Genomic DNA, 27401 nt, shown 5'->3' with positions numbered 1-27401 from the left:
ATATCCCTGTTGATCCAGAGGAAGGCGAAAAAACCCTTACAAGGCATGGTCCAATTAGCCCCTAAAGGGAAAAATTCCTTCCCGACTTCACATGGCAATCAGATAAAATCCCTGGATCAACATCATTAGGCATTACCTAGTAATTGTAGCCATGGATGTCTTTCAACCCAAGGAAAGCATCTAAGCCCCCTTTAAATGCAGGTATAGAGTTTGCCATACCGACTTCCTGTGGCAATGCATTCCACATCTTGATCACTCTTACTGTAAAGAACCCTTTCCTAAATAAATGGCTAAAACTTTTTTTCTCCATGCGCAGATCATGTCCTCTAGTCCTTTGTGAAGGCCTAGGGACAAAAAGCTCATCCGCCAAGCTATTATATTGCCCTCTGATGTATTTATACATGTTAATTAGATCCCCTCTAAGGCGTCTTTTCTCTAGACTAAATAAACCCAGTTTATCTAATCTTAACAGCTTCCTTGAGACAGGTGACAATACCTTTAAAAAGCCAGCTGCCAGACTGGCCTTTTAACATACATATACATCTGAGGTAGTAACCAGTAGACAGAAAAATGAAAGAAATATCTTCCTGTATTATCCTTAACATCATAACTAGCTGCTATCATGACATGGAGCACCCGACTAAAAGAGGCTGGGGAGAACACTGGGGTGGAGCCACCAACAACCAAAATTAATGCTTTAATTTTTAATAGAAAAAAAATAAACTGCTGCCATTTTTTACACATTAAATGCCAGCATTCACAAACTGGAGTGTTAGTGACTGAGTGACTGTGGTTCTCGATTAGGAAAAAAAGGGGCGGGGCAACATCCAGATTTCAGCCATTGACCTTAACCACTTGCCGACCGCGCACTCATACCGCGCGTCGGCAAAGTGGCAGCTGCAGGACCAGCGACGCAGTTTTGCGTCGCCGGCTGCAGGCTAATTAATCAGGAAGCAGCCGCTCGCGCGAACGGCTGCTTCCTGTCAATTCACGGCGGGGGGCTCCGTGAATAGCCTGCGGGCCGCCGATCGCGGCTCGCAGGCTAAATGTAAACACAAGCGGAAATAATCCGCTTTGTTTACATTGTACGGCGCTGCTGCGCAGCAGCGCCGTAAGGCAGATCGGCGATCCCCGGCCAATCAGCGGCCGGGGATCGCCGTCATGTGACAGGGGACAGCCTCCTGTGCAGCGCGGATCACCGGGGGGGTGGGGGGGGGAGGTAGGAGAGGGAGGGGAGGAATGCCGCAGCGGAGGGGGGCTTTGAGGTGCCCCCTCCCCCCGCAACACCCATCAGGCAGGAGCGATCAGACCCCCCCCCCCCAGCACATCATCCCCCTAGTGGGGAAAAAAGGGGGGCGATCTGGTCGCTCTGCGTGCCAGCTGATCTGTGCTGGGGGCTGCAGAGACCACCCAGCACAGATCAGCTAAAACAGCGCTGGTCCTTAAGGGGGGGGGGGGGGGGGGTGTAAAGGGTGGGTCCTCAAGTGGTTAAAGATAACCAAAACACAGAACCTGACTGGATAATAATACACAATAATATCCCTATCTGGGACTAAAATTTAACTTTTATTAAATCACATTAAAATTGTAGAACACTACAATGGGATTGTAAGAACATGATGTCTGAGAAAAGAAATGCTGAGGAGACTATAGTAATAATTGTGGCTAAGAGGGCTCCTAAATACGAAATCTCAAAGTCTTCCTAGCAAATCTAAAAGTACATAAATAACACTACCCCCACCAAAAACCCGACATGTTTCACTTCCCGAGGGAAGCTTTTTCAAGGGAACTATACATAAGTGCTGAGTGCAAAACGTGCTAAGGTGCAAATATATACAATCATATCATTTCAGTACATCAAAAATAGCATCATGGCTATATGATAGCAGCCAAACGAAAAACTCCTCAAACATCCTTTTATACCATCACTAGGACCTAGGGGAGGAGCTAAGTCACCTGACATACATGCCCACCTTTTTGGATACACCTATTGGTCCAAATGGCCGTCAATCACTCTATCCACCAATGAGGGGTAAGTACTATATCTACCTTGTATCGATTTACTAGTCCTGAAAGACCTATATTCGCTCCAAAAAGAGCCTTATTCTCATGCGCACATTAAATCTTATTTACCCGTCCTATTCGCGCTAGAGCTACACCAACAGAAGATACATTTCACCCAAGATCGTATTAGGGCGCATCTGATTGGTCCTAAGGAGGTCACATGGGTTGGTTACTCTTGATATCCAATGGGGAGTGAGTAGTATGACGTCGTATGAAAGCCAAATGTGATACATTGGCTGGGGGCGTTGCAAAGAACATAGCTGCGTCCCCATTCGTACAGCCGCATGGAGGGGGCGTAGATAGAGCGTCATGCTAGCGTAGACTTAAAGTAAATATACGGAAGTCCTCGCTACGGCGTACAGAAGACGCCTACTTGTATACATGTTGCTAAGCAACCCTGTTGGACCAGACGTTTATATAAACAGCAGAAAGTACGTTCCACGGGCAGATCTAGGCTCTCCTATCAGATAAAACATAGTGATCCTCCCAGGTTAAAATGACGGTAAGTATCTACAAGAAGGAGTCATTGCGGAATCTCCATACAGCGGTCAGCATTATTACACATAAGGGAGCATAATAGATACATATATGGACATACCAGAGGCGTACATTCGTATACATTTTACGCCTCATGTTTCAATTAAACCTAGGTATAGAGGATACAAATGGTGATAATACTAAAATCCCCAGCCGGAATGTGAACAATAAATGTCTTCCAAAAAAATTTTTTCCAAAAAATTAGAAAGGTAAGTATCCACAGGGCAATGTCTCCAAGAATCTCCAAAGCAAGATCCACATTAAAATAACACATTGGAGCAGATTATACTTGAACACGTTAAGACGCATCAATATATTTAACAAATAAATGCAAACCCACATTTCAGGTCAGCTTTAGGGGAACCTAAATGGGACTCCACATCCAGAAATGAGAACACATCTGGCAAGTCCCATAGAACCACATGAGAAGGTAGTCAAATAAAGGGGGCATAAGTGAAGCCCTCATTAAGGCCATCTGGGTTTAAGGTACCCAGTCTATAAATCCACTGGGCTTCCAATTGTCGCAGTTTGAGATCAAGTGGACAAGAGCATTTGATGGCATATATCACACCCTCTGTTTCACAGTTAAAGAAATCATAAAGGTCATAGATTCTCCCATTTTTTGGTGATAGAAAGTTTTTACATTTTTCAACATGTGCACATGCCTTACATCTAGCACATCTGTGCATTCCTTTAAGGTTGGAATCTAGCCAGGTTTTCTTAAAACCTGCTGATCCCCCCCCCCCCCCCTCTTAACCGGGAGGTAAGAATGTGTTAATGTATCCCCCAGATTTTTTCCTCTACGATAGGTGAACCCTGGGCTTGTGGGGAGATAATCTCTTAACTGCGAATCAAGCTGTAAAGCTGTAAAATCCCCCAGTGTCGTTTCAAAATCTGTCTTATCAATATTCGATTGGTTCGTGAAGGTATTTATTACTCTAGTCTTAGCCATATTCATATTTCTTTCCTTGATCTTAGGTCTCAGAAGATCAGTTCTTTGAGTTAGTTCGGCCTTATGTTTGGCCTGATCAATAATTTTTTGGGGGTAGCCTCTTGCTTTAAACCTTTTTTCCAAAGTACGGCATTCTTTTTCAAATTCCATCGGGTTAGAGCAGTTTCTTCTTGCTCTTAAGAACTGACCTTTTGGGATACCTCTTTTTAAAGGTTCAGGGTGGTAGCTTTCCCAGCTTAGTAAGGAATTTGTTGCCGTTGGTTTTCTATATATCCTAGTGTCAAGACCCCCCTCAAAATTCTTCTTTATCTGAACGTCAAGGAAATTCAGTGAGTCTTCACCAATCTCAAAGGTAAACAGCATACCTATCTCATTGTGATTCAACTGGTCCACAAAATCCTCAAAAAGTTCCCTGGGGCCGTCCCACAGTATGAAGACATCATCTATGAAACGGCCCCAGAAAAGGATGTGGGAGGCATAAATTGCCAACTCCTCTCCAAAGACCACCGTATCCTCCCACCACCCCAAAAAGAGATTGGCAAAGGAGGGCGCACAGGCTGTCCCCATCGCGCAGCCTTTTAGTTGTAAGTAGTATTGATTCTGGAACAAAAAATAGTTCCTAGTCAGAATGAATTCCAATAGTTGTAAAAGGAACTCAGAGTGTCCTCTAACATGTGTGCTGCGAGTTCTTAAAAAATGGTCAACTGCTTTCAGGCCCAAGTCATGACGTATGTTATTATAAAGGGCCTCAACATCAAGGCTTGCCATAATGACATTTTTAGTAACTTTGATGTCCTGTATTCTATTAAGCAAGTCCATGGTATCTTGCGGATACGAAGGTAGACTCTCTACAAAAGGTCTTAGAAAGTAATCAATATATTTACTTGCACCCTCAGATAAACAGTTATTGCCAGAAACTATCGGGCGTCCCGGTGGTTGGGTAATATTTTTGTGTATCTTTGGTAAGGCATAAAATGCAGGGGTGGTAGGATGCTTTTGGAGTATACAGTCATAGTCTTTCTTATCCAGGATGTTATTATCACGTGCATTGTTGAGGAGGGCTTCTAGTTCACCATAGAAAACCACAGTCGGATTATTAGGTAATTTTCTATATATACATTTGTCGTCAAGGAGTCTTTTACACATGGTAATGTAATTCTCCCTAGTCATGACTACAATGTTGCCCCCTTTGTCCAATTTCTTAATGACTAAATTGTCATTTTTCATAAGACATGTCAGGGCACAATGTTCATCTTTGGTAAGATTTGTCTCCATTCTCAAGGTTTCCCTTCTAGTATTTTTTGCCAAATCCTCTAGATCTCTTGTTACAACATCTACAAAGCATTGTATAGATGGATAAGCACTGATAGGTGGACAGAACTTACTCCTGGTGCAAAGATTACTTGTAGGCGCACCTGTCTGTATTATTCCTGTAGTATTTTCCTCCAACAGATTTAGAATTGCCAAAGCCTCCACATATGAGCTGGGAGTGCTCATATACTTGTGAATTGCCAATTTTCTTGCAAAAAGGTTGATATCTTTTATGGTTTCAAATAAATCAAAATCAGGGGTGGGGACAAAAGAAAGACCTTTAGATAAAACTGAAATTTCATCTTTACTCAGAGTGTACTCAGTAAGATTAATGACCTTCATACACTCAGTGGAGCTATCTATTTCTACCAGTCCTCCTCCCTCTGTTTCTTTTGGTAGGGTTTGTATCCCCACTTTTCTCGGTTCCTCAGTTTGCGAGGATTTCCCGAGCCATGGGGAGGGGGCTTTTTGGGTCTTTCTTTGGGTCTTTTTGGTTTTCCATCCTCCCCTGACTTAGATGGAGTATTTACATCACCCTCAGATTCAGTACCAGTCTCAGTATCTGTTTCAGTTGTTACATTATCAGGAGGTGGATTATTTTTTCTTGGTGTTTTTTTTCCAGTCATAAATTTTTCCAGTTTTAAAATCTCTACAGTCGCGGGTGTACTTTTTATGTTTTTTTGTCTTAATTGTTTCTTTATGGTTTTGGACCTTTTTTTGAAGTTTTTCTTCAAAGTCCCCAAATGCTGGATGTGTCTTAAAAAGCATAACTTTATGTTTATCTGAGAGTTTCTGATTGATTCCTTCCAGAATCTTTAAAGAGAATCTGTATTGTTAAAATCGCACAAAAGTAAACATACCAGTGCGTTAGGGGAAATCTCCTATTCCCCTCTGTCACAATTTCGCCGCTCCTCGCCGCATTAAAAGTGGTTAAAAACAGGTTTAAAAAGTTTGTTTATAAACAAACAAAATGGCCACCAAAACAGGAAGTAGGTTGATGTACAGTATGTCCACACATAGAAAATACATCCATACACAAGCAGGCTGTATACAGCCTTCCTTTTTAATCTCAAGAGATCATTTGTGTGTTTCTTTCCCCCTGCAGCTATCTTCCACTGAAGTGTCAGGCTGTTTCTTCCTGCAGAGTGCAGACAGCTGTGCCTGTATGTAATTCCTCAGTATGTGAAAGCCCAGCCAGCTCAGAGGAGGATTTATCCAGCTTGTAAAAGATAATAGAGCAGAGAGAAGCTGCACTAATCTAAATAACACACAGGCAGTGTGCAGAGAGGGGCCTGGAGGGAGAAGATGCATCACAGAACCACAACACTGAAGAACTTGGCAGCCTTCCAGACACAGGCCGACAAGTCTGACAAGAGAGAGATAAGTTGATTTATTACAGAGATGGTGATAGTAGAACGTGCTGCAGTAAGCCAGAACACATTAGAATAGATTTTGGAACTTGTAGGATGGAAGAAAACCGGATGAAATTTTTGTTACGGAGTCTCTTTAACTCAAAGTCTCTCAGATAAGCCATTAGTTCTAGGGACTGTTTGGTTTTCAATTTGTTCCACCCTGACATAAAATCATTGTTCTCTGTATGTTTGTGTGGAGTCACTAAATTTCTCAACCCCCGCACCGTTATTTTCTCTTTAAGATATGTATTAAAACTGGAAATTTCCCACCAACTTTTATTGTGTTCCTTATATATTTCAAAAATTTTTCTAAAAGCCTCATTAATCTCTGAATGTTCTGGTACAATATTCTGGGTAGTTGATGGAGCCTCCTCTTCACAGGTGAAAACCTCTTTTGCCTCTGCTATAAGGCTATTTACGTCTGGTATAGAGTCCAGAAAACCTGCCATGTTTGACAATAAAGGTGCCTAGAGGGATAGTCCCACAAAAAAGGGATATAGGCGTCAGGGAAAACGCCAAAAATTTACACTGGGGGATTTTACAGCTTGATTCGCAGTTAAGAGATTATCTTCCCACAAGCCCAGGGTTCACCTATCGTAGAGGAAAAAATCTGGGGGATACATTAACACATTCTTACCTCCCGGTTAAGGGGGGGGGGGGGGAAATCAGCAGGTTTTAAGAAAAGCTTGCTATATTCCAACCTTAAAGGAATGCACAGATGTGCTAGATGTAAGGCATGTGCACATGTTGAAAAATGTAAAAACTTTCTATCACCAAAAAATGGGAGAATCTATGACCTTTATGATTTCTTTAATTGTGAAACAGAGGGTGTGATATATGCCATCAAATGCTCTTGTCCACTGCTATATATTGGGGAGACCACACGTGCTGTTAAAACACGAATTATGGAACATTTAGGTGACATAAAGCACAAAAGAAATACGTCAGTGGCTAGGCATTTTCTAGACAAACATGATGGAGACCCCTCTACACTAAGATTATGGGTTATCCAACAGTGGGTGCTAGGCCCACGAGGGGGTAACCTTGATCTCAAACTGCGACAATTGGAAGCCCAGTGGATTTATAGACTGGGTACCTTAAACCCAGATGGCCTTAATGAGGGCTTCACTTATGCCGCCTTTATTTGACTACCTTCTCATGTGGTTCTATGGGACTTGCCAGATGTGTTCTCATTTCTGGATGTGGAGTCCCATTTAGGTTCCCCTAAAGCTGACCTGAAATGTGGGTTTGCATTTATTTGTTAAATATATTGATACGTCTTAACGTGTTCAAGTATAATCTGCTCCAATGTGTTATTTTAATGTGGATCTTGCTTTGGAGATTCTTGGAGACATTGCCCTGTGGATACTTACCTTTCTAATTTTTTGGAAAAAAAATTTTTGGAAGACATTTATTGTTCACATTCCGGCTGGGGATTTTAGTATTATCACCATTTGTATCCTCTATACCTAGGTTTAATTGAAACATGAGGCGTAAAATGTATACGAATGTACGCCTCTGGTATGTCCATATATGTATCTATTATGCTCCCTTATGTGTAATAATGCGGACCCCTGTATGGAGATTCCGCAATGACTCCTTCTTGTAGATACTTACCGTCATTTTAACCTGGGAGGATCACTATGTTTTATCTGATGGGAGAGCCTAGATCTGCCTGTGGAACGTACTTTCTGCTGTTTATATAAACGTCTGGTCCAACAGGGTTGCTTAGCAACATGTATACAAGTAGGCGTCTTCTGTACGCCGTAGCGAGGACTTCCGTATATTTACTTTAAGTCTACGCTAGCATGACGCTCTATCTACGCCCCCTCCATGCGGCTGTACGAATGGGGACGCAGCTATGTTCTTTGCAACGCCCCCAGCCAATGTATCACATTTGGCTTTCATACGACGTCATACTACTCACTCCCCATTGGATATCAAGAGTAACCAACCCATGTGACCTCCTTAGGACCAATCAGATGCGCCCTAATACGATCTTGGGTGAAATGTATCTTCTGTTGGTGTAGCCCTAGCGCGAATAGGACGGGTAAATAAGATTTAATGTGCGCATGAGAATAAGGCTCTTTTTGGAGCGAATATAGGTCTTTCAGGACTAGTAAATCGATACAAGGTAGATATAGTACTTACCCCTCATTGGTGGATAGAGTGATTGACGGCCATTTGGACCAATAGGTGTATCCAAAAAGGTGGGCATGTATGTCAGGTGACTTAGCTCCTCCCCTAGGTCCTAGTGATGGTATAAATGGATGTTTGAGGAGTTTTTCGTTTGGCTGCTATCATATAGCCATGATGCTATTTTTGATGTACTGAAATGATATGATTGTATATATTTGCACCTTAGCACGTTTTGCACTCAGCACTTATGTATAGTTCCCTTGAAAAAGCTTCCCTCGGGAAGTGAAACATGTCGGGTTTTTGGTGGGGGTAGTGTTATTTATGTACTTTTAGATTTGCTAGGAAGACTTTGAGATTTCGTATTTAGGAGCCCTCTTAGCCACAATTATTACTATAGTCTCCTCAGCATTTCTTTTCTCAGACATCATGTTCTTACAATCCCATTGTAGTGTTCTACAATTTTAATGTGATTTAATAAAAGTTAAATTTTAGTCCCAGATAGGGATATTATTGTGTATGGTTAAAGATAACCTAAAGGCAAAAAAAAAAAAAAAAAAAAAAAAAAAAAAGAAAAAGAGATGAACTCACCTGAGGCTTCCCTCAGCCCCCTGCAGACGATCGGTGCCCTCGCAGCTCCGGTCAGATTTTTCTGGACCCGCTGGCGAGCACTTCCGGTTTCGCCGTCACCAGCCGACAGGCATGGGAACGCGAGTGATTGTTCGCGTTCCCAGCCTGTATATCGCCCCCTATGCTGCTATTGTGGCCAGAAGGCCGCAATAGCAGCATAGGGGGCGATATACAGGCTGGGAACGCGAACAATCACTCGCGTACCCATGCCTGTCGGCCGGTGACGGGAAAACCGGAAGTGCTCGCCGGCGGGTCCAGAAGCATCGGACCGGAGCTGCGAGGGCACCGATCGTCTGCAGGGGGCTGAGGGAAGTCCCAGGTGAGTTAATCTTTTTTTTTTTTTTTTTTGCCTTTAGGTTATCTTTAATGAAAAAAAAATTATAAACTGCTGCTATTATCACAGTTTAACGTCACTGGCGGTACTGACTGTTATACACGTCGATAAAAAAACATGCTGAACAGAATTGACGCGCATACATGTCAATACTCTCCTACACTGTATACTAGACCCTTGCTTGACACATTTTGGCTAGTTACAGGAAAAAAAAAAAAAAAAAGGTTATAAAAATTAATTGGATCACTTTTTGCACAGAAATCCTGGGGAAATTGAACGCCAAGGAGGTTAAATGCCGATTCTCCCAAACTTGGCTCAATTACTCACTGGGTGACTGCGGTCAAAGTAGGAAAAGTGGGCGGAGCCATTAACATCCAATCAAATTTCACCTATGCATTTCAATCTAAAACTTGCAATTACTGCCACTTTCACCGTTTTAAAGCCAGAGGTCCAAAACATTCGCTCAGACCATGCAACCATGTCTGAGGTTAAAATGGGTGGAGCTTAACCTCCTTAGCGGTAATGACGAGCTCAGCTCGTCCATTACTGCCGCATTGGATATCTATTGCTACCTATATCTAATGTGACCTATTGCTAATCAATGTCAATTTACAAGTTGCTGCCATTCTTTCACTGTTAATGGCAGGGACACAGTTGGTCACGGGGGGGGGGATCTTTGGCATTCAAATTTTAGAAGTGGGCGGTGACAAAAAAACAGCCAATCAGGTTTTTTTAATTGATTTTAATGGTACAATTTGATCTGCTTCAATTTTAACAGTTTTAAACCACAATCCACCGACTGTGTACTCTCTATGCACCAGGGGCGACTTGCCACAACACCTCTTGCATTTCATAACAGACATCAAGTGGTTTCTTCAGAAACTACACCATCTAGTTATTAGCGCCCCCCCCAATTTTCTATACACTTCTCCTACAGTTGTAGGGGTACAAGCGCCAAACTTTCCACACTTATTCGTCTTATAGCAAAGTCTGTTGCTTGTGCTTTAACAAGGGATCCCACCAAATGCGCCCGTGCGGCGGACCACTGAAGACCCCTTTTTTTGTATTGACTTTGACAGGGAAAAATTTCCAATCGCTGATGCTCGTACTCGGACCACATATTGTTGGGGTGGACACGGTATAGCAGTAGGAGAACGGAGGCACCAGCAGGATAAAAATGGATAAAACCTTTAAAAATTTGCTTGGAGGAAGTGGTGGACTTAGGCCACATACATCAGACTATAGTCTTTGGAAAATGAAAGATCACAGACCAATCTTACCACCCTTCATGTAGTATGAGAGCCATACCTTCCCAGTCTTTTCTATGGAGCTGAACTCCCCATCAGAAAAAAATCTTTGCAAGATGCTGCACACACAGATGCTGTACAGACACAAAAGATCAGTATCTGCAAAAGATCTGTTCCTGCCAAAAATCCATTCCTGCAAATTGCAATGATAGTCTATGAGATCTGCAGATCATCACACACACATGATTTAACTGACATTCATCTGCAGATCAGATTCACCAGGATGGATTTTCAGATCTGCAGATCTGCAGATGAATGTCAGTTAAATCATGTGTGTATGATGATCTGCAGATCTCATAGACTATCATTGCAATTTGCAGGAATGGATTTTTGGCAGGAACAGATCTTTTGCAGATACTGATCTTTTGTGTCTGTACAGCATCTGTGTGTGCAGCATCTTGCAAAGATTTTTTCCTGATGTGGAGTTCAGCTCCATAGAAAAGACTGTGTAAAGTATGGCTCTTATACTACAGGAAGGGTGGTAAGATTGGTCTGTGATCTTTCATTTTCCAAAGACTATGGTCTGATGTGTGTATGTGGCCTTACCTCCATAAAGCAGACACGAAAGACTGTTTGAATAGTAGCAATCACATTTATTATATAGTACAGGTGTCTGTACCACCAGCCTGCAAACTAACAGGATGTAAGCCCGACGAAGGCTGCAAGGCCGAAAGCTTGCTTATTCTTATTCTGTTTCAGTTAGCCAATAAATGGTATCATCCTGATTTAAAACATTATATAGTACCCCGTATATAGCCTCCGGCGCTACACCTGCTATTGCCGAAATTCTGTTTTGTCCCCACGTTTATTGCCTGATGAAGCAGGCTTGGCCTGCGAAACGCGTTGCACTGCACTTTTTGGGGTACTATATATTAAATGTGATTGCTACTATTCAGTCTTTCGTGTCTTCTTTACGGAAGTAAGTCCACCACTTCCTCCAAGCAAATTTTAAAGGTTTTATCCATTGTTATCCTGCTGGCGCCTCTGTTCTCCTACGGCTAAAATTGAAACATTGAACAGCATACTACAGTACTGTATGTATTGCATTTTATATTAAAGACTCCAATAAGTTATTACCCTCCAAAATGTTACGTACTCAGTTTTACGTGTCCTGCTGGATGCCTCCTCTTCGCTCTTTTGTAGTCCCACAAAAATGCCATGCGACTCGTTAAACAATTTACGAAGAACAGGAGAATGCATATCTTCATCGTTACGGACAATAAACATGGGTGGACATGGAGCTGAAGAATTGGTAAAATGTTCACCACCTGCAGCATAAAAACAAAACAAAACAAAAAAAAAAAAGATTAAAAAAAAAAAAAAAAACCTCATGTCATCTTTCTATTAGTTTCTTTATAATTGTCATGTCACCTACTCACTTTAATGGACACCTGAAGTGAAATGGATATAGAGGCTGCCATATTTATTTCCTTTTAAACAATACCAGTTGCCGGGTGTCTTAATGAGTTTCCATGCATCAGTAGAGTTTGAACCACACATCTGAGACAAGCATACAGCAAATCCAGTCAAACATCTGATTTGCATGTTGGCTCGGAGGTAATAGCTAAAAGTATTAGGGCCCGTTTCCACTACACGTGGTGCGAGGCGGCTACATAAATGCATTGCACCTCGGCTGTACTGAAACCAATGCACGGCAATGGAACATGCTGCAGATTCTCGCAAGGCCACATCCGCTCGCCGTCTCCTCCTATACACTTCCGCATCGGGAGATGCAGAAATTACGCGAACGGGAGCAAAAGTGATGAGACAATAGTTGCATCACATCCCTTCTGCCAGTGGAAAAAGGGCCCTTAAGCCGCATCTACATGCGTAGATGCGGCGCCGATGTTCCTCATCGAGCCACTGATGCGGCTCGATTGATAAGATCCGACAGGACAGATCTCCCCACTGCCGATTCCCTGCTCGCTCCCCGCGAGGGGAAAATGGCAGGGAATCGAGCGGAAGATAAGCGGGCTGGCGGGGAATCGAATCTGGCGCACGCGCGCATAAGAAGCGATCCGGCGGCTTACCGAGCCGCCGGATCGGAGCCTCATCTACTAGTGTAGATGGGGCTTTAGAGATCAGCAGGATAGCCAGGCAGTTTGCATTGTTTAAAAGAAAAAAATATAGCAGCCTCCATATACACCTTTCACTTCATATGTCCTTTAAACTCACTAACTGATCATCAGTCACACAATAAGAAATTGTACAGCAAGCACCTAATCTTTTTCTAGCAGGTATCTACAGAAAATATTACCCATACAATAGAGTCTACCAGTGGCTATTACTAGGTTGCACAAGAGGTTTGATGCTTATGCCCTAAAAGTGCCCATACATCCAGCACTGTATGGGGAGATCAACTAAGGGCTCGTTTCCACTATCGCGAATCTGCATGCGTCCAACGCATGCAGATCCGCACATGTAATACAAGTGGATGGGCCTGTTTCCACTGTAGCGTTGTTGAGGTGCGTTTTTTTCAGCGTGAAAAAAACGCACAAAAGAGCCAACGATTTCGCCTGCGTCGGGAATCCGTGCGAATCGCCGCTAATGTATTTAAAGAGAACCAGAGATGAAGCACCCTCTTGTATTTTACCTTATAAATCAGTGGGAACATGACAGTAAACACCTAATCTGCCCTTTGTTTCATTGTTCTCTGTGTAATCTGACTTTTATCACCTCTGATAAGAATCCCCGACTGAGAAGTCAGGCTGCTCCGTCTAGCTTTGCTACAGAAAGATTATAGCTAAGTCTGTCTTCTGTGGTGTTATTTCAAGCCCAAGCCTGCCCCCTTGTGGCTTTGCTATAATGACTCAGCAATAATCATTCCCAGCAAAGCCAGATTTAATTGCTCAGTCTGGGATTCTTGTGACTGCTGATAACAGACACGTTTAGCAGTGAGGAGGAAACAGAGAGCATGGTAAGTGTTTTCTCTAATGTTCTTACTGATATACATGGTAAAATACACAAGGGTGCTTCCTCTCTGGTTCCCTTTAATAGTAAAAACGCATGCGTTTGTTACATGCGTTTTTACCCGCGATTTCGCACCTTTTTCAATTTTATTTAGCCCTGGCAGTGTCATGGTTAATTTCGCATGGCACCCTGCCATGCGAAATCGCAGGCGAAATCGCGGGTAAAAACGCATGTGGAAACGCTTCCGCATGCGTTTTTACAAGCGTCGGAATGCGGCCGAAATCGCGTCGCAACAGTGGAAACAAGCCCTTAGAGAGATCTCTTTCTGATCGAATCAGAGAGATCTGTTAATGTATATTATGTTTAGCGCACACCATTAGTTGATAAATTTTAAAATCTCCAGCATATTGTCCATAGTCTTGCATCAATACCAGCAGCACCTCCACCATAGACACCCACTAGTGATCAGACTCACCGGACGTATTGGCCACTGTTAGACTGGCCAATCATGCACGATTCCAGGAAGCCTAGGTGCCTCAGGATCCTGGTGCAAAATGCTGCTCTGTATTGTTATCCTTCTGTTTGCAAGACCTCAGAGAAAAAACTTCACATAGCGTGATACTGTCTCCTTAAAATCACTTTTATTATAAAATCGCACTCACATGTCCAAGTTGATTATGTTCGCACAGAGTTTTTCTCACGGGCTCTCCCCTGCTGCCAGGCTGGGCATGCTGTTTTGGCTTAATATCCACTGCCGTCTAGCCACCACTGCACTGACTCCATTCACAGGGCGACTCTCTTATCCTGGTATGTCCACCTCCGCCCGATCGATTTCGTTACTCCCTTGTAACTCTTAAAAGTGATTTTAAGGAGACAGTATCACGCTATGTGACGTTTTTCTCTCTGAGGTCTTGCAAACAAAAGGATAACGATACAGAGCAGCATTTTGCACCAGGATCCTGAGGCACCTAGGCTTCCTGGAATCGTGCATGATTGGCCAGTCTAACAGTGGCCAATAAGTCCGGCGAGTCTGATCACTAGTGGGTGTCTATGGTGGAGGTGCTGCTGGTATTGACGCAAGACTATGGACAATATGCTGGAGATTTTAAAATGTATCATCTAATGGTGTGCGCTAAACATAATATATATTGACTTGTGAAAGGTTTTGCCTAGACCTGGTGGTGGCGCACCCTGGAGGACATCGTACAACTGGTTATAGCGCTTTGAAAATTTGTTTTTGTTAGAGAGATCTGTTGACTGCCCATACACCGCAGACCAATTCCTGACAGCGGCAGAGGATCGCTTTCATCCCAATATCATATGCCGTAACTGTTACGTTACCCAATCGACCACAATAGCCTGAGATTTCCCAGCTCGTCTAATTGATACATTCGATAAATAGGTCAAATCATCGATTAGCATGCTAAATAGGTAAAATCATCAATCAGGCATGCTAAATAGGTAAAGTCCTCGATCGGCCATGCTTGTTGCGGCAATGGTTTTCATCTGATACAATAATAGTTATCAAATTGGATAATCAATCAGCCACAAAATCAGCATATGTATGGCCACCTAAAGAGTGATGTATTCATTAAGGGGCCCCAATGATGAAATTACCATAATCTGCTTTTGGATGAAACTTAGAGCCAAGAAAGCAAGATATAGTAAGCTAGACTCTAGAAGACTTAACCCTCCTGGCGGTTTGTAAAAATCCGCCAGGGGGCAGCAAATACGTTTTTTTTTTTGAATTTTTTTTTTTTTTCATGTAGCGAGACGAGGTCTCGCTACATGATAGCCGCTGCTCGGCGGCATCCCCCCAGCCCCTCCGATCGCCGCCGGCGATCGGAGATCAAGAGATCCCGTTCAAAGAACGGGATCTCTTGGAGGGCTTCCCCCGTCGCCATGGCGACGGGGCGGGATGACGTCACCGACGTCGTGACGTCAAAGGGGACTCCGATCCACCCCACGGCGCTGCCTGGCACTGATTGGCCAGGCAGCGCACGGGGTCTGGGAGGGGGGCAGCTGCGGCGACGCGTATAGCGGCGGATCGGCGGGTAGCGGACACTGCACGCAGCTAGCAAAGTGCTAGCTGCGTGCAGCAAAAAAAAAAATTATGCAAATCGGCCCAGCGGGGCCTGAGCGGTGCCTCCCGGCGGCATAGCCCGTGCTCAGCACGGGCTTACCGCCAGGGAGGTTAAAGAGAGACCAAAAAAAAAAGTTCCCCCGTGGCTGTCAGCATGGAGATAGGCGGAAATAACTGATATCCGTCGGGTCCGCTCTACTACACAGGCGCAGGAGACTTGCGCCTGCGCAGCAGAGCAGCCCGACAGCGATCGGCTGTTTCTGCCTATCTCCGAGCGGAGAGCCAATACTGCGCTTGAGCCGGGAAGGTAAATATTTACATCCTCGCCATTCCGGTAGCTTTTTCGCCACCGCCGTGGAACACAGGACGACGGGGAAGCCTCGATAGGATCCGGAGGCTTCGCCCACCCGAGGCGAGTACTCCCCAGGGGAACTTTTTCTTGTTACAGGTTTTCTTTAAGAAACGCCTCCTTTTACAGTATTTTTCGGAATCCAAGACGCACTTTCTTCCCCAAAACTGGGGGGGTGGAGGGGGGGGGGGATTTAGAGTGCCTTATATACCGAATATATGGAAAATGTTGTTCAGAGAAGCACTTACTGCATTCCACCCCAACCTACTCTCCCATGGTGCTCCAGTCCAGCTTCTCCAAATGTTCCTCTTTTCCAGCAACTTCCAATTCACATTTGCGTTTTCAAAATTGCCGGCGTTTTGCAGGAGTGATTTTTCTGCAATTTCACACGGAAAAATCACTGAACACTGCGGCGATTTTGCCGCGATCGCTATTAGCGATTCTATAGCACTGAAACGCGATCGCTGGGAAAACGCCTTAAAAAGGATGCAGCGACGCGTTTGGCATTTTTGGGCGATTTGCGTCAATTAGCACAAATCGCCTAAGTAAGAACGGGCCCATAGGGTTTCATTACACTACTAGCGCTTTTAAAAAGCGCTAGCGTTTTGCCGAAATCGCGGCAAAACGCTCTAGTGTGAATGGGCCCTTACAGTGGCTTGCAAAAGTATTTGGCCCCCTTGAAGTTTTCCACATTATTCTCTTATTACTGCCACAAACATGAATCAATTTTATTGCAATTCCATGTGAAAGACCAATACAAAGTGGTGTACACGTGAGAAGTGGAACGAAAATCATACACCATTCCAAACATTTTTTTTTGTTTAAATATAACTGCAAAGTGGGGTGTGCGTAATAATTCAGTCCCGGGTCAATACTTTGTAGAACCACCTTTTGCTGCAATTACAGCTGCCAGTCTTTTAGGGTATGTCTCTACCAGCTTTGCACATCTAAAAACGGAAATCCTCGCCCATTCTTTTTTGCAAAACAGCTCCAGCTCAGTCAGATTAGATGGACAGCGTTTGTGAACAGCAGTTTTCAGATCTTGCCATAGATTCTCGATTGGATTTAGATCCGGACTGTGACTGGGCCATTCTAACACATGGATATGTTATATTTTAAACCATTCCATTGTTGCCCTGGTTTTATGTTTTGGGTTGTTGTCCTGCTGGAAGGTGAACCTGCTTGGAGTCTTTTGTAGACCCCAAGAGGTTTTCTTCCAAGATTGCCCTGTATTTGGCTCCATCCATCTTCCCATCAACTCTGACCAGCTTCCCTGTCCCTGCTGAAGAGAAGCACCCCCAGAGCATGATGCTGCCACCATCATATTTGACAGTGGGGATGGGGTGTTCAGGGTGATGAGAAGTGTTAGTTTTCCGCCACACATAGCATTTTGCATTTTAGCCAAAAAGTTCAATTTTTGGTCTCATCTGACCTCATCTGATCTGTCCACATTTGCAGTTTGCCACAAGCCATGTGGGGGACACAGCAAACGGGACTTCATATGCTTTTCCGTAACAATGGCTTTCTTCTTGCCACTCTTCCATAAAGGCCAACTTTGTGCAGTGCACGGCAATAGTTGTCCTATGGACAGATTCCCCCACCTGAGCTGTAGATCTCTACAGCTCGTCCAGAGTCACCATGGGCCTCTTGACTGCATTTCTGATCAGCACTCTCCTTTTTCGGCCTGTGAGTTTAGGTGGACGGCCTTGTCTTGGTAGGTTTACAGTTATGCCATACTCCTTCCATTTCTGAATGATCGCTTGAATAGTGCTTCGTAGGATGTTCAAGGCTTTGGAAATCTTTTTGTAGTCGAAGCCTGCTTTAAATTCCTCAATGACTTTATCCCTGACCTGTTTGGTGTGTTCTTTGGACTTCATGGTGTTGTTGCTCACAATATTCTCTTAGACAACCTCTGAGGCCGTCACAGAGCAGCTGTATTTGTACTGACAGATTACACACAGGTGCACTCTATTTAGTCATTAGCACTCATCAGGCATGTCTATGGGCAACTGACTGCACTCAGACCAAAGGGGGCTGAATAATTGCGCACACCCCACTTTGCAGTCATTTGTAAAAAAAAAAAAAACAGTTTGGAATCGTGTATGATTTTCGTTCCACTTCTCGCGTGTACACCACTTTGTATTGGTCTTTCATGTGGAATTCAAATAAAATTGATTCATGTTTGTAACAGTAATATGACAAAATGTGGAAAACTTCAAGGGGGCCGAATATTTTTTGCAAACCACTGTACAACCCTGGGTCCTGCATTCCACGTGGCCTCGTACTTGCGCATTGGTCGAGCTTACTGTAATACCAGCAGCAAAAGCGCGCTGGGGTCATGTCAAGCGTAATCCCGGGGCACATGTACGCCGCTGGTGTTACAGTAGCTGCACCAATGCGAAAGTACAGAGGACCCAAAGCTGTACACCGGCAGACATCCACTGTGTACAGCTATATCGGAAGTTCCCGGAGAAGAGGAATGCTTGGAGAAGCCGGACCGGAGCGAGGTGGGAAAGGAGTGAGGCGCTGGATGGTTAAGAGCTAAATTGTTAGTGCACTGTAGCTCAGTTGGGAGGGCAGCAAGGAGTTAGTGTAGTGTAAAGTCTAGTGTAGTGTAACTGGTAGGTGGAGCAGGACTTAGTGATGTGAAGCTGGTCAGTGCAGCTTAGATAGACTAGCTTAGAGACAGCGAAGATCCATAAGAAGCCCCTGAACTATAGACGCACCTAGGTTTAGTATTTCTTTTACCTCTAAACCTAGGTACTTTTTACATTCAGGAGCGTCTTAGATTATATAAATACAGTGACTACTGATGGTTACTACATTCCTTTATTTACAAAATCATCATTTACTACAGTCAATGAAGATGGCAAAGAAGAGGATTCTGAGTTTAGTATGCAAATTTGTGCAGCTTGAAAATGGACCAAATTAGTATTCTAAATGAATAGAGTCAGTACTGCAAAAGAGCGCAACGCAAAAGTGGTCTCTTCCATGGGATTAAATTACCACCTATATGCTGAAAACAACCAGGCTCTTCCTTCACATGCTGGATACCTCCGCCGTGGACAAGTTCTCCTCCTGCCTCCCATGCATCTCCTCCTAGATTTCTGCCAGGTACCTGAAGCTTAATCTGGACAAAATTGAGCTGATATTCATGCCCCTCACAATCGACAACTCAACCATCCCCCCCTAGCCCCCAAGCCCGCTGCCTAGATGTGACCCTGAACTGCAACCTCTCCTTTGCTCCCTAAATCCAAAACATTACCCAACTCTGCAACTTCCACCTCCGCAAAATCTCCAGGATCAGCTCCTTCCTGTCCCCCGACACCACCAAACTCTTTATCCATGACCTCATCTCCAGTCTTGACTCACTGACTCTTAAGATTCATCAGCTCCTTCCATCACAACGCTTCCAGAACTGCCCTCTGAAAATCCCACCACTGTCTCCCCATCCGCTTCAGGATCAACTTCAAAATTCTGTGCATCGCCTACAAATCGGTGCACATACATACAAACACACACCTAATATCATCCACTGACATACCTGCCTGCCCCCTATGAACTTCCAACGACCTGCGCCTGTCCCCACCACACACTTCTTACTCCCACATGCAACTGCATGACTTCACTAGGGCTGTCCCCACCTTCCCAGCAGCCATCAGACTCCCCACCTCCTTTAGGGCTCGTTCACACTAGAAGCATTTTCGGCCTTTTTTAAAGTGCAGGCGATTTATAAAATCACCCCCAAAAACCGCTTGTGCAATGAAAGTTTATGAGAAGGTTCACATCAGCGTAGTTCATGCTCTTTGCGTTCAGCAAAGCGGTGCGCAGACCATTTTTGAGGCGATTTATTATTTTCCGGATCAAAGGGTTCACTTCCTGACTTGCGTCAAGGAGTGAATTAAACAATCTCTCGGAAAAACCGCTTAGAAAATAGCTTTATAAAAAAATAAAAAACCACGCAGCCAAGCGCTGGGAATCGCAAGAAAAAAACTCCACAAAAAATTCCCAACGCGAATGCTAATGTGAACGGAACACAATGTGAAGGAGCTCTTAATCCCTTCAAACAAGCCCTCAAAACTCACCTTTTCATGCTCGCATACCCCCACGCATCAGTACCACAATACGTTCTGCTGAGCACATACTCTACAGATGCATCTAATGTGTCTCTACCCCCAACCTTTAGATTGTAAGCCTCTGGCAGGGCCCTCTCACCAGTGACTCCAGTCTGATCATATCTTATCTGTTGTGCTGCGTAATCTGTTGCCACTTTATAAATACAACTACACAGTTAAGCCCACTTTTGAAAACTGGCACCGGAATGTATGCTCACGACCACCAGCGCATGCCCACATCGGTCAGCGCACACGGCCACGGCTTGGGCGCACTCAGGCTGACATGGACGCAAATACCTAGGCCTTTTATTAGGCAAGTTAAATAACCCACACTCAATTTGCGCTAAAACAATGCTTTATTATTCTGTCAACTGTATTCATTGAGAGATCCCGAAACATTGGAACGTTTGTTAAGTGCTTTCAATAGCTATTGATATTTGGGAATGCTGTACTTGCTGAAGATATACTTTCCTGTTTTGAGCACTGATAAGTATTTAAATAGCAACTACACCACTGAAGTACAGTGTCCAACACCTCACGTTACATTTAACCACTTGAGGACCGTGGGCCCCCCTTAAGGACCAGGCATTTTGTTTCCCATTCAGACCACTGCAGCTTTCACGGTTTATTGCTCGCTCATACAACCTACCACCTAAATGAATTTTGGCTCCTTTTCTTGTCACTAATACAGCTTTCTTTTTGGTGCTATTTGATTGCTGCTGCGATTTTACTTATACTTTAGGGTGTCCTCTTTCCAAAATGGAAATTTTGGCTGGGCATAGCTGCTCTCCGGGTGCTCGGTGATGAATTGAGTGGCTTTACGGTTGGTCTCAACCACAATTAAGTCCAAGAGAATCTGGGTGATGAACAGCTGCAAAAAGTCTAGGGCCGTTCCTAGATGAGCTGTCGCCACCTGGAATCCAGACTGGGCGGTGAAAGGGGGCACTACGGGTGCGGCGGAATCAGGGGATTGCCAATCTGGATGTGCCAGCATCCCTGGGAGTCTATGGGTACTACGGGCCCGTCTTCTTCTTGGTGGTTGCGACGGGGGTACTACTGCACTTGCCACCGTACCAGTTTCAACTTCTATGCTGGCGCTCACCACTTCACCAGGGTCTACAGAAGTACTGGTATTAAGTCCAGGAGATGCTGCGCTGCTGGTGCCTGCCTCACCAAGAAAACTCTCATCAGCGCTAGCACCACCCTGCTGCCCTTGAGGCGGATCCTGCACCACCTGCAGTCTAACGACATGGTGTCTGGTACGCCTGGCTCTAGCCGGGACCAAAGCCTCGTCATCACTTTCGGTCAGGGAACCACTGCTTTCCACAGGTTCAAATTCAGACCCGGATGAGTCTTCCCAAAAGCTCTCATCCGACTGCTCCATGTACCTGTATACCTCCTCATCGGAAATCCCCCTTCTTGCCATTGTGGATTGGATTTATGGGTTTTTCCTCCGAGACTACCCAGAAAAAAAAAGAGCACCTACCTAGCAAAAGGGAGTATTTGAGAGGTATTGGGGCTGGTGGGAAATGGGGTCTCAGAGGCAATCAATCACGGGACAATCAAATACAATTACAGCACAATCGACTCCAATCACAGCACAAGCAAATCTGATGCACTCGGTTGGAGGTGGTTGGAGGTGGTGGTGGGTGGGGGGGGGGGGGGGGGTGGGGGGGAGGGAGGGTTGGGTGTGGCGGGTAGTGGGGTCTCAGAGGCAAACAATAACGGGACAATCGAAGCCGATCACGGGACAATCATATACAATTATAGCACAGTCGAATCCAATCACAGCTCAAGCAAATCTGATGCACTCGGAAGGTGGTGGTTGGAGGTGGTGGTGGTGGTGGTGGGGGGGGGGGGGGGGGGGAGGGGGGGGTTGGGTGTGGCGGGAAGTGGGGTCTCAGAGGCAATCAAACAATCACGGGACAATCGAAGCAGATCACGGGACAATCAAATACAATTGCAGCACAATCGAATACAATCGCAGCACAATAAAATACAATCACAGCACAGTCAAATACAATGCACTCGGACGGTGATTAGGGGGGGGGGGGGGTCTGGGGGCGATTTGAGGGGGTGGGGGGTTGATCAGGAGCCCGCACGGGGCAGACTGAGTCCTGATCTGATGAGAGGCAGACACAGGGGGTTACTGATCGCAGATCAGTTAGTGATTGCAGGGGAGGACAGATGTAAACAATGCACAGGGGATGTAATCAGGAGGGGGGTATGAGGGCAATCGAGGGTCTGGGCAGGTGATCGGTTGCCCCCGCGGGGCAGTTAGGGTCTGCTCTGATGGGTGGGGGTGATGGACAGGTGATAGACAGGTGAAAAGAGGGTGATCAGGGGGTAAGCTAGCTGTATACAGATGTATACAGTATACAGGGAGGTAGTCTGGGATGGGGTCTGGGGGTGATCTAAAGGTAGGGGGGGGATCAGGGGTGATTAGGAGGCAGTTAGGGACCTAATCTAAGGGATAGCGTCAAAAGTTAGTGGCAGGTGGGGGGGTGGAGGTTTTAGAGGGGTGCAAGGGTCTGCTGGGGTGATCAGGGGAGGTATGAAGGCTGGGGTGGGAGATCAGGGGGGCTGTGGGCAAAAAAAAGCTGTGTGCTGTGTTACTTACAAGTGCTTCCTCCTCGCTGGTGGTCTCTGGAACAATGAGACCACGAGGCGAGGAGGAAGCATGTATAAGGCACTTTGTTTACCTAACAAAGTGCCTTATACGCATTTGATTGGCGGAAACTGTATATTCCTCCGCTCGCCGGCGCTGCTAAGTGGCTGGCGAGCAGAGGCTAAATGCCCGGCCATCGATCTTCGGCGGAGGATCGCGTCACGGATGACGCGATCGCTCTGCCCATGCCCCTACAAGGACCGCCGCCTCTGTGCATGCGGCGGTCCTTGCGGGGTCCACTTCCCGGCCGCCTCTGTGCGTTGGGCGGTCGGGAAGTGGTTAAAAAAAAAAAAAATTAAGCACGCAAACCTCAAAAAGCACGAGTTTATTTATTTATTTGTTGTATTTATAAAGCGCCAACATATTACGCAGCGCTGGACATTAATTTAGGTTACAGACAATATTTAGGGGTGACAACCAGCAATATGACAATACAGGAATACAAGAAAACCAGATCACACAGCACAGTATGAGTACAAGGTAATGCTTAGTCAGTCACTGGATGGTAGCATGGAGTTAGGCAAGTTAGGTTCACTCAAATGCATAGCATGGGTGCACAGTAATAGAGGTGCATGATCAGGTAGGACACAAAAGGAGTGAGGACCCTGCCCAAAGGCTTACAATCTAGAGGGAGAGGTAGGGACACGAGAGGTAGGGGACCAGAGTTCGGCTGTGGGTTTAGAGCAATTGTGAGGGGTGGTAGGCAAGAGTGAAAAGGTGAGTTTTGAGGGCCTTCTTGAAGGAGTTGCAAAGAACAGTGAAAAAAGACCCTTATAGCTTCAGAAATAAAGTGATTTAATACCTTTCTTTGTAGATCGAGTTTCATACAACAACAATTCTCCAGATCCCCAGCTGAATCCAATTTTTTCACTACGCTGTCCAATTCTGGGAATGATCTACGATTAAAGAGGAACGCCAGTGAAAATAATGTCATAAAAAAGTGCTACGTTTTTACGATAATTATGTATACATGGATTTATTCAGTGTTTTCCCATTGTAAAATCTTTCCTCTCCCTGATTTACATTCTGACAGTTACCACATGGTGACATTTTGACTGCTGGCAGGTGATGTCAGTGGAAGGAGATGCTTCTTGCTTTTTTGGCAGTTGGAGCCAGCTGTTTCCCACAATGCAATGAGGTTCACAGAACAGGACGGGAAACTGTCTGGTCCTGGCATCCCACTGTGGGAGGGGTTTCACCACAATATCGGCCATACAGAGCCCCCTGATGATCAGTTTGTGAAACGGAAAAGATTTCTCGCGGGAAAGGGAGTATCAGCTACTGATTGGGAGAAAGTTCAATTCTTGGTCACGGTTTCTCTTTAAAATAAATATCAGGCAGGAAAATATGATCATCTGTACACAATCATGGACTTCATTAAAGGGGAACTGAAGTGAGAGGTATATGGAGGCTGCCATATTGATTTCCTTTTAATCAATACCAGTTGCCTTGCAACCCTGCTGGTCTATTTCACTGCAGTAGTGTCTGAATAACACCAGAAACAAGCATGCAGCTAGTCTTGTCAGATCTGACAATGTCAGAAACACCTGATCTGCTGCATGCTTGTTCATGAGCTATGACTAAAAGTATTATAGGCAGAGGATCAGCAGGAGAGCCAGGCAACTGGTATTGCTTAGACGGAAATACTGTAAATAAGGCAGCCTCCATGTCCCTCTCGCTTCAGTTGTCCTTTAAGTCTAAAAGGGCTACAGTAGTCTTTGTAGTCGCCCCAGTGTTTCCAACTCATTGCTTTAATTACTGACACATGAATTATACAGGTTTTGTGGCTAGGTAGATGCAGTTAAGGCACTATGTGCCAATAGCCCCAGAACCTGTATAACTTAGACGTTTCAGTAATTAAAAGGGATGAGTTGGCAACACTGAGTCGCCCCACTAGAGACTGGCTGTAATTTGGTAGCCGCATGGCATTCTTTGCATATATTTCTAGTAGCCCCTAAACATCTAAGTCTTCAGCTTGTTTTAGGAGTGACTTTCTGCAAAAGAAAGAAAAAAAAAAAAGAGAAAACCCTTTTAGAAATCATGCAGTTCTATAGAGGGAGAATATACTGTATCTATAAAAAAAAAAGGTATTCATAGGGTTTTAATCCCCTATAATGACTTACCCGCTGCTCTGCTTCAGTATTAGCTGAATATGCCGATGTCGGCTCCAGGAGCACTGCAGAGTCTATGTCTGCTCCATCTCCTATCGTTCTGCAGCGTCCATGAATGTGAAGTGCTGTTTTGTAACCGCACTTCCTGGTACAGACCATTGGTCAAAGGAGACCTTCCTGTCTGTGTCCAGCTATGGGCGGGCAGAAGTGACGTGGTTGCTAGCTAGCCGATTAACCCACACTGGGTGGATTGCAGCAGTGCAGCCACCCTTGAAGTTCACTATAGAGCAGTGGTCCTCAAACTAAGGCCCATGGGTCGAATGCGGCCTCCCAAGACTTTTTCACTGGCCCCTAAACGTATAACTTATAAACGTGGCCCACTGCACCTTTAAATATTGACGGCCCACATATAGAATAGTAGAGCTGGCACCACCCATCCACATACTGTAGAAGCCAGTGAGCAGTAATTCACTGGCTTCCAGATCAGCATCAGGTGACACTGCTGTCCAACTAGACGGCAGGTTGTCACCTGGGTATGCTTTACTTTCTGGTGCACAAAGACGCTCTTCAGGCGCCACATGACTGAATGGCTGCTGCTGAGAGTTCTCTTACAGGCATGATTGGGGGAATAAATAGCTAGATTTAATATGTTTTTCCACATCATTTTATGTATGTTCCAGCCCCCCAGCAGTCTGAAGAATGTTGACCTGGCCCTTGACCGAAAAAGTTTGAGGACCACTGCTATAGAGGGATTTAACTGTACTATTAATCAGGGCCGTTGAGTCGGTACAAAAATCGTCCGACTCCAACTCCTCAGTTCATGAAACCACGACTCTGACTCCAGGTACCCAAAACGGCTCAGACACCTCGACTCAGACTCCTTAGTCTAATACTTAACAGGGCTGTGGATTTTGTACAAAAATAATCAGACTCAGACTTCCGACTCCTCAGTTTATGAAATCAACGACAGACTCCGGGTGCCCAAAATTGCCCCGACTCTGACTCGAACTCCACAGCCCTGCTATTAATTTGATTTCTAGATCAGTTAATGTGTGGGCACTATGAGGCTACTTTCGTGCTGTCACATTGGATAATATAATTGCAAATCAAACAAAATCTGATTATATTGCTATCTGTATGGGTCATTTTGCACATGCAAGGCATGTGCAACCCCTTCGTGTGAAATTTGTCTAATTGTTTCACCACACCTACTTCATAAACAGAACTTAGCATGGTCTGAACTAGAACAAGGCTAGTCAGATTCAGACATTAAAGTGACCCTGAGATGAGGGTTGCCTAAAGTTTTATACATACCTGGGGCTTCCTCCAGCCCCCTTGTCGGAGTCTAAAGCCTTCTAGATTGTCCAATATCAGTCCCTTTTCTCCCTGGACAGTCGGGCGTACTACCCATGTGCAGCCCAGCCACGCTGGGAGCGTAACAGAACAGCGCGCTTGGCCGCACTGCACTTGTGCCGACTGGTGGGGAGAACAGGACTGATACCAGACAATCTAGATAGCTTTAAACCACGTCGAGGGAGCGATCTTCGCGGAGACTGTTGTAGGAAGCCCCAGGTATGTATCAACCTTTTAACACCCCTTGTCTCTGGTACACTTTAAAGTAAACCTGAACCAACCAAAAAGTGAGATACTTTTATTAGAATAGGGAAGACTGAATCCCATAGAACTTTCCCAATCCTCTCTCTGTGCCCTCAGTCCGTAGAGGTCTCCCAATGAACTTATTTGACCAGCTTGGTCGAATAACCCTTCAGTACTTCTTGTGGAGGCTTCAGAAGTACTCGAGTACCTGACTACTTCTGAAGACAAGTGGATCTGTACTGTGCCCATGCGAGTCTGGGCTCACACAGTACAGATGCAACTGTCTTCAGAAATACTCAGGGACAGGAATACTTCCCAAGCTTGCCGAGGAGTCCCGAAAGTGGGAATTTTGAGTAGGGACATTAGTGGAAGGAGAGCACATAAAGAGGACTATGAAGGTTCCATAGGATCCAGAGCCTTACCTCTTCTTAGCCAAGTATAATTATTGACAGGTGCTTTGGGATGATCAACGAGATGCAAATAACTCTACATTGACAGAGAATCATGTTTTGTATGCAAATTTATGCAGCTTAAAGTGGACCTGAAATATGTATAAAATAAATGAAAAGATTTTCACTTACTTGGGGCTTCTGCCAACCCTGTGCTTGCGCCATCTCTGAATGATGCTCCGGTCCCCCGTCGCATCTCACTTTCTGAATCACCAGTCCATATCCACTGCGCCTGGGCGGTCCTAGCTGCGCGCATCTTCGTTCCCGTCCCCTTCGCTGGGAGCATCCAGTGCAGGTGCAGTACAAGATTTTCCCATACTGCTCTTGCGCAGGATGCTCCAGGCAACAGGAGAGCGAATGAGGATGGCATGGCTAGGGCCACAGTAGCGCAGTAGCAAGTCATCGCCTTGAAAGTCGGCAAAACTGAAAGTTAGCCA

At 45.0% G+C, this 27401-nt stretch overlaps 1 protein-coding gene across 1 annotated transcript in view; it reads right to left on the bottom strand.

Moving 5' to 3' along the window:
• The window catches only part of NUP85 (nucleoporin 85), a 203380-nt gene that overhangs the window by 163462 nt on the left and 12517 nt on the right, over positions 1 to 27401 (bottom strand). The window contains exons 2-3 of the mRNA XM_068261938.1: positions 23611 to 23704; positions 11780 to 11951 (exon numbers count right to left, since the gene is read on the bottom strand). Of these exons, the coding sequence (XP_068118039.1) occupies positions 11780 to 11951; positions 23611 to 23704 (266 nt within the window). The remainder of the gene's footprint in view (positions 1 to 11779; positions 11952 to 23610; positions 23705 to 27401) is intronic.

Source organism: Hyperolius riggenbachi, chromosome 12 (genome assembly GCF_040937935.1).
Source record: "Hyperolius riggenbachi isolate aHypRig1 chromosome 12, aHypRig1.pri, whole genome shotgun sequence".
Lineage (NCBI taxonomy): Eukaryota > Metazoa > Chordata > Amphibia > Anura > Hyperoliidae > Hyperolius > Hyperolius riggenbachi.
Note: the sequence above shows the minus strand (reverse complement) of the source record. Positions and strands in the feature narration are given on the sequence as shown.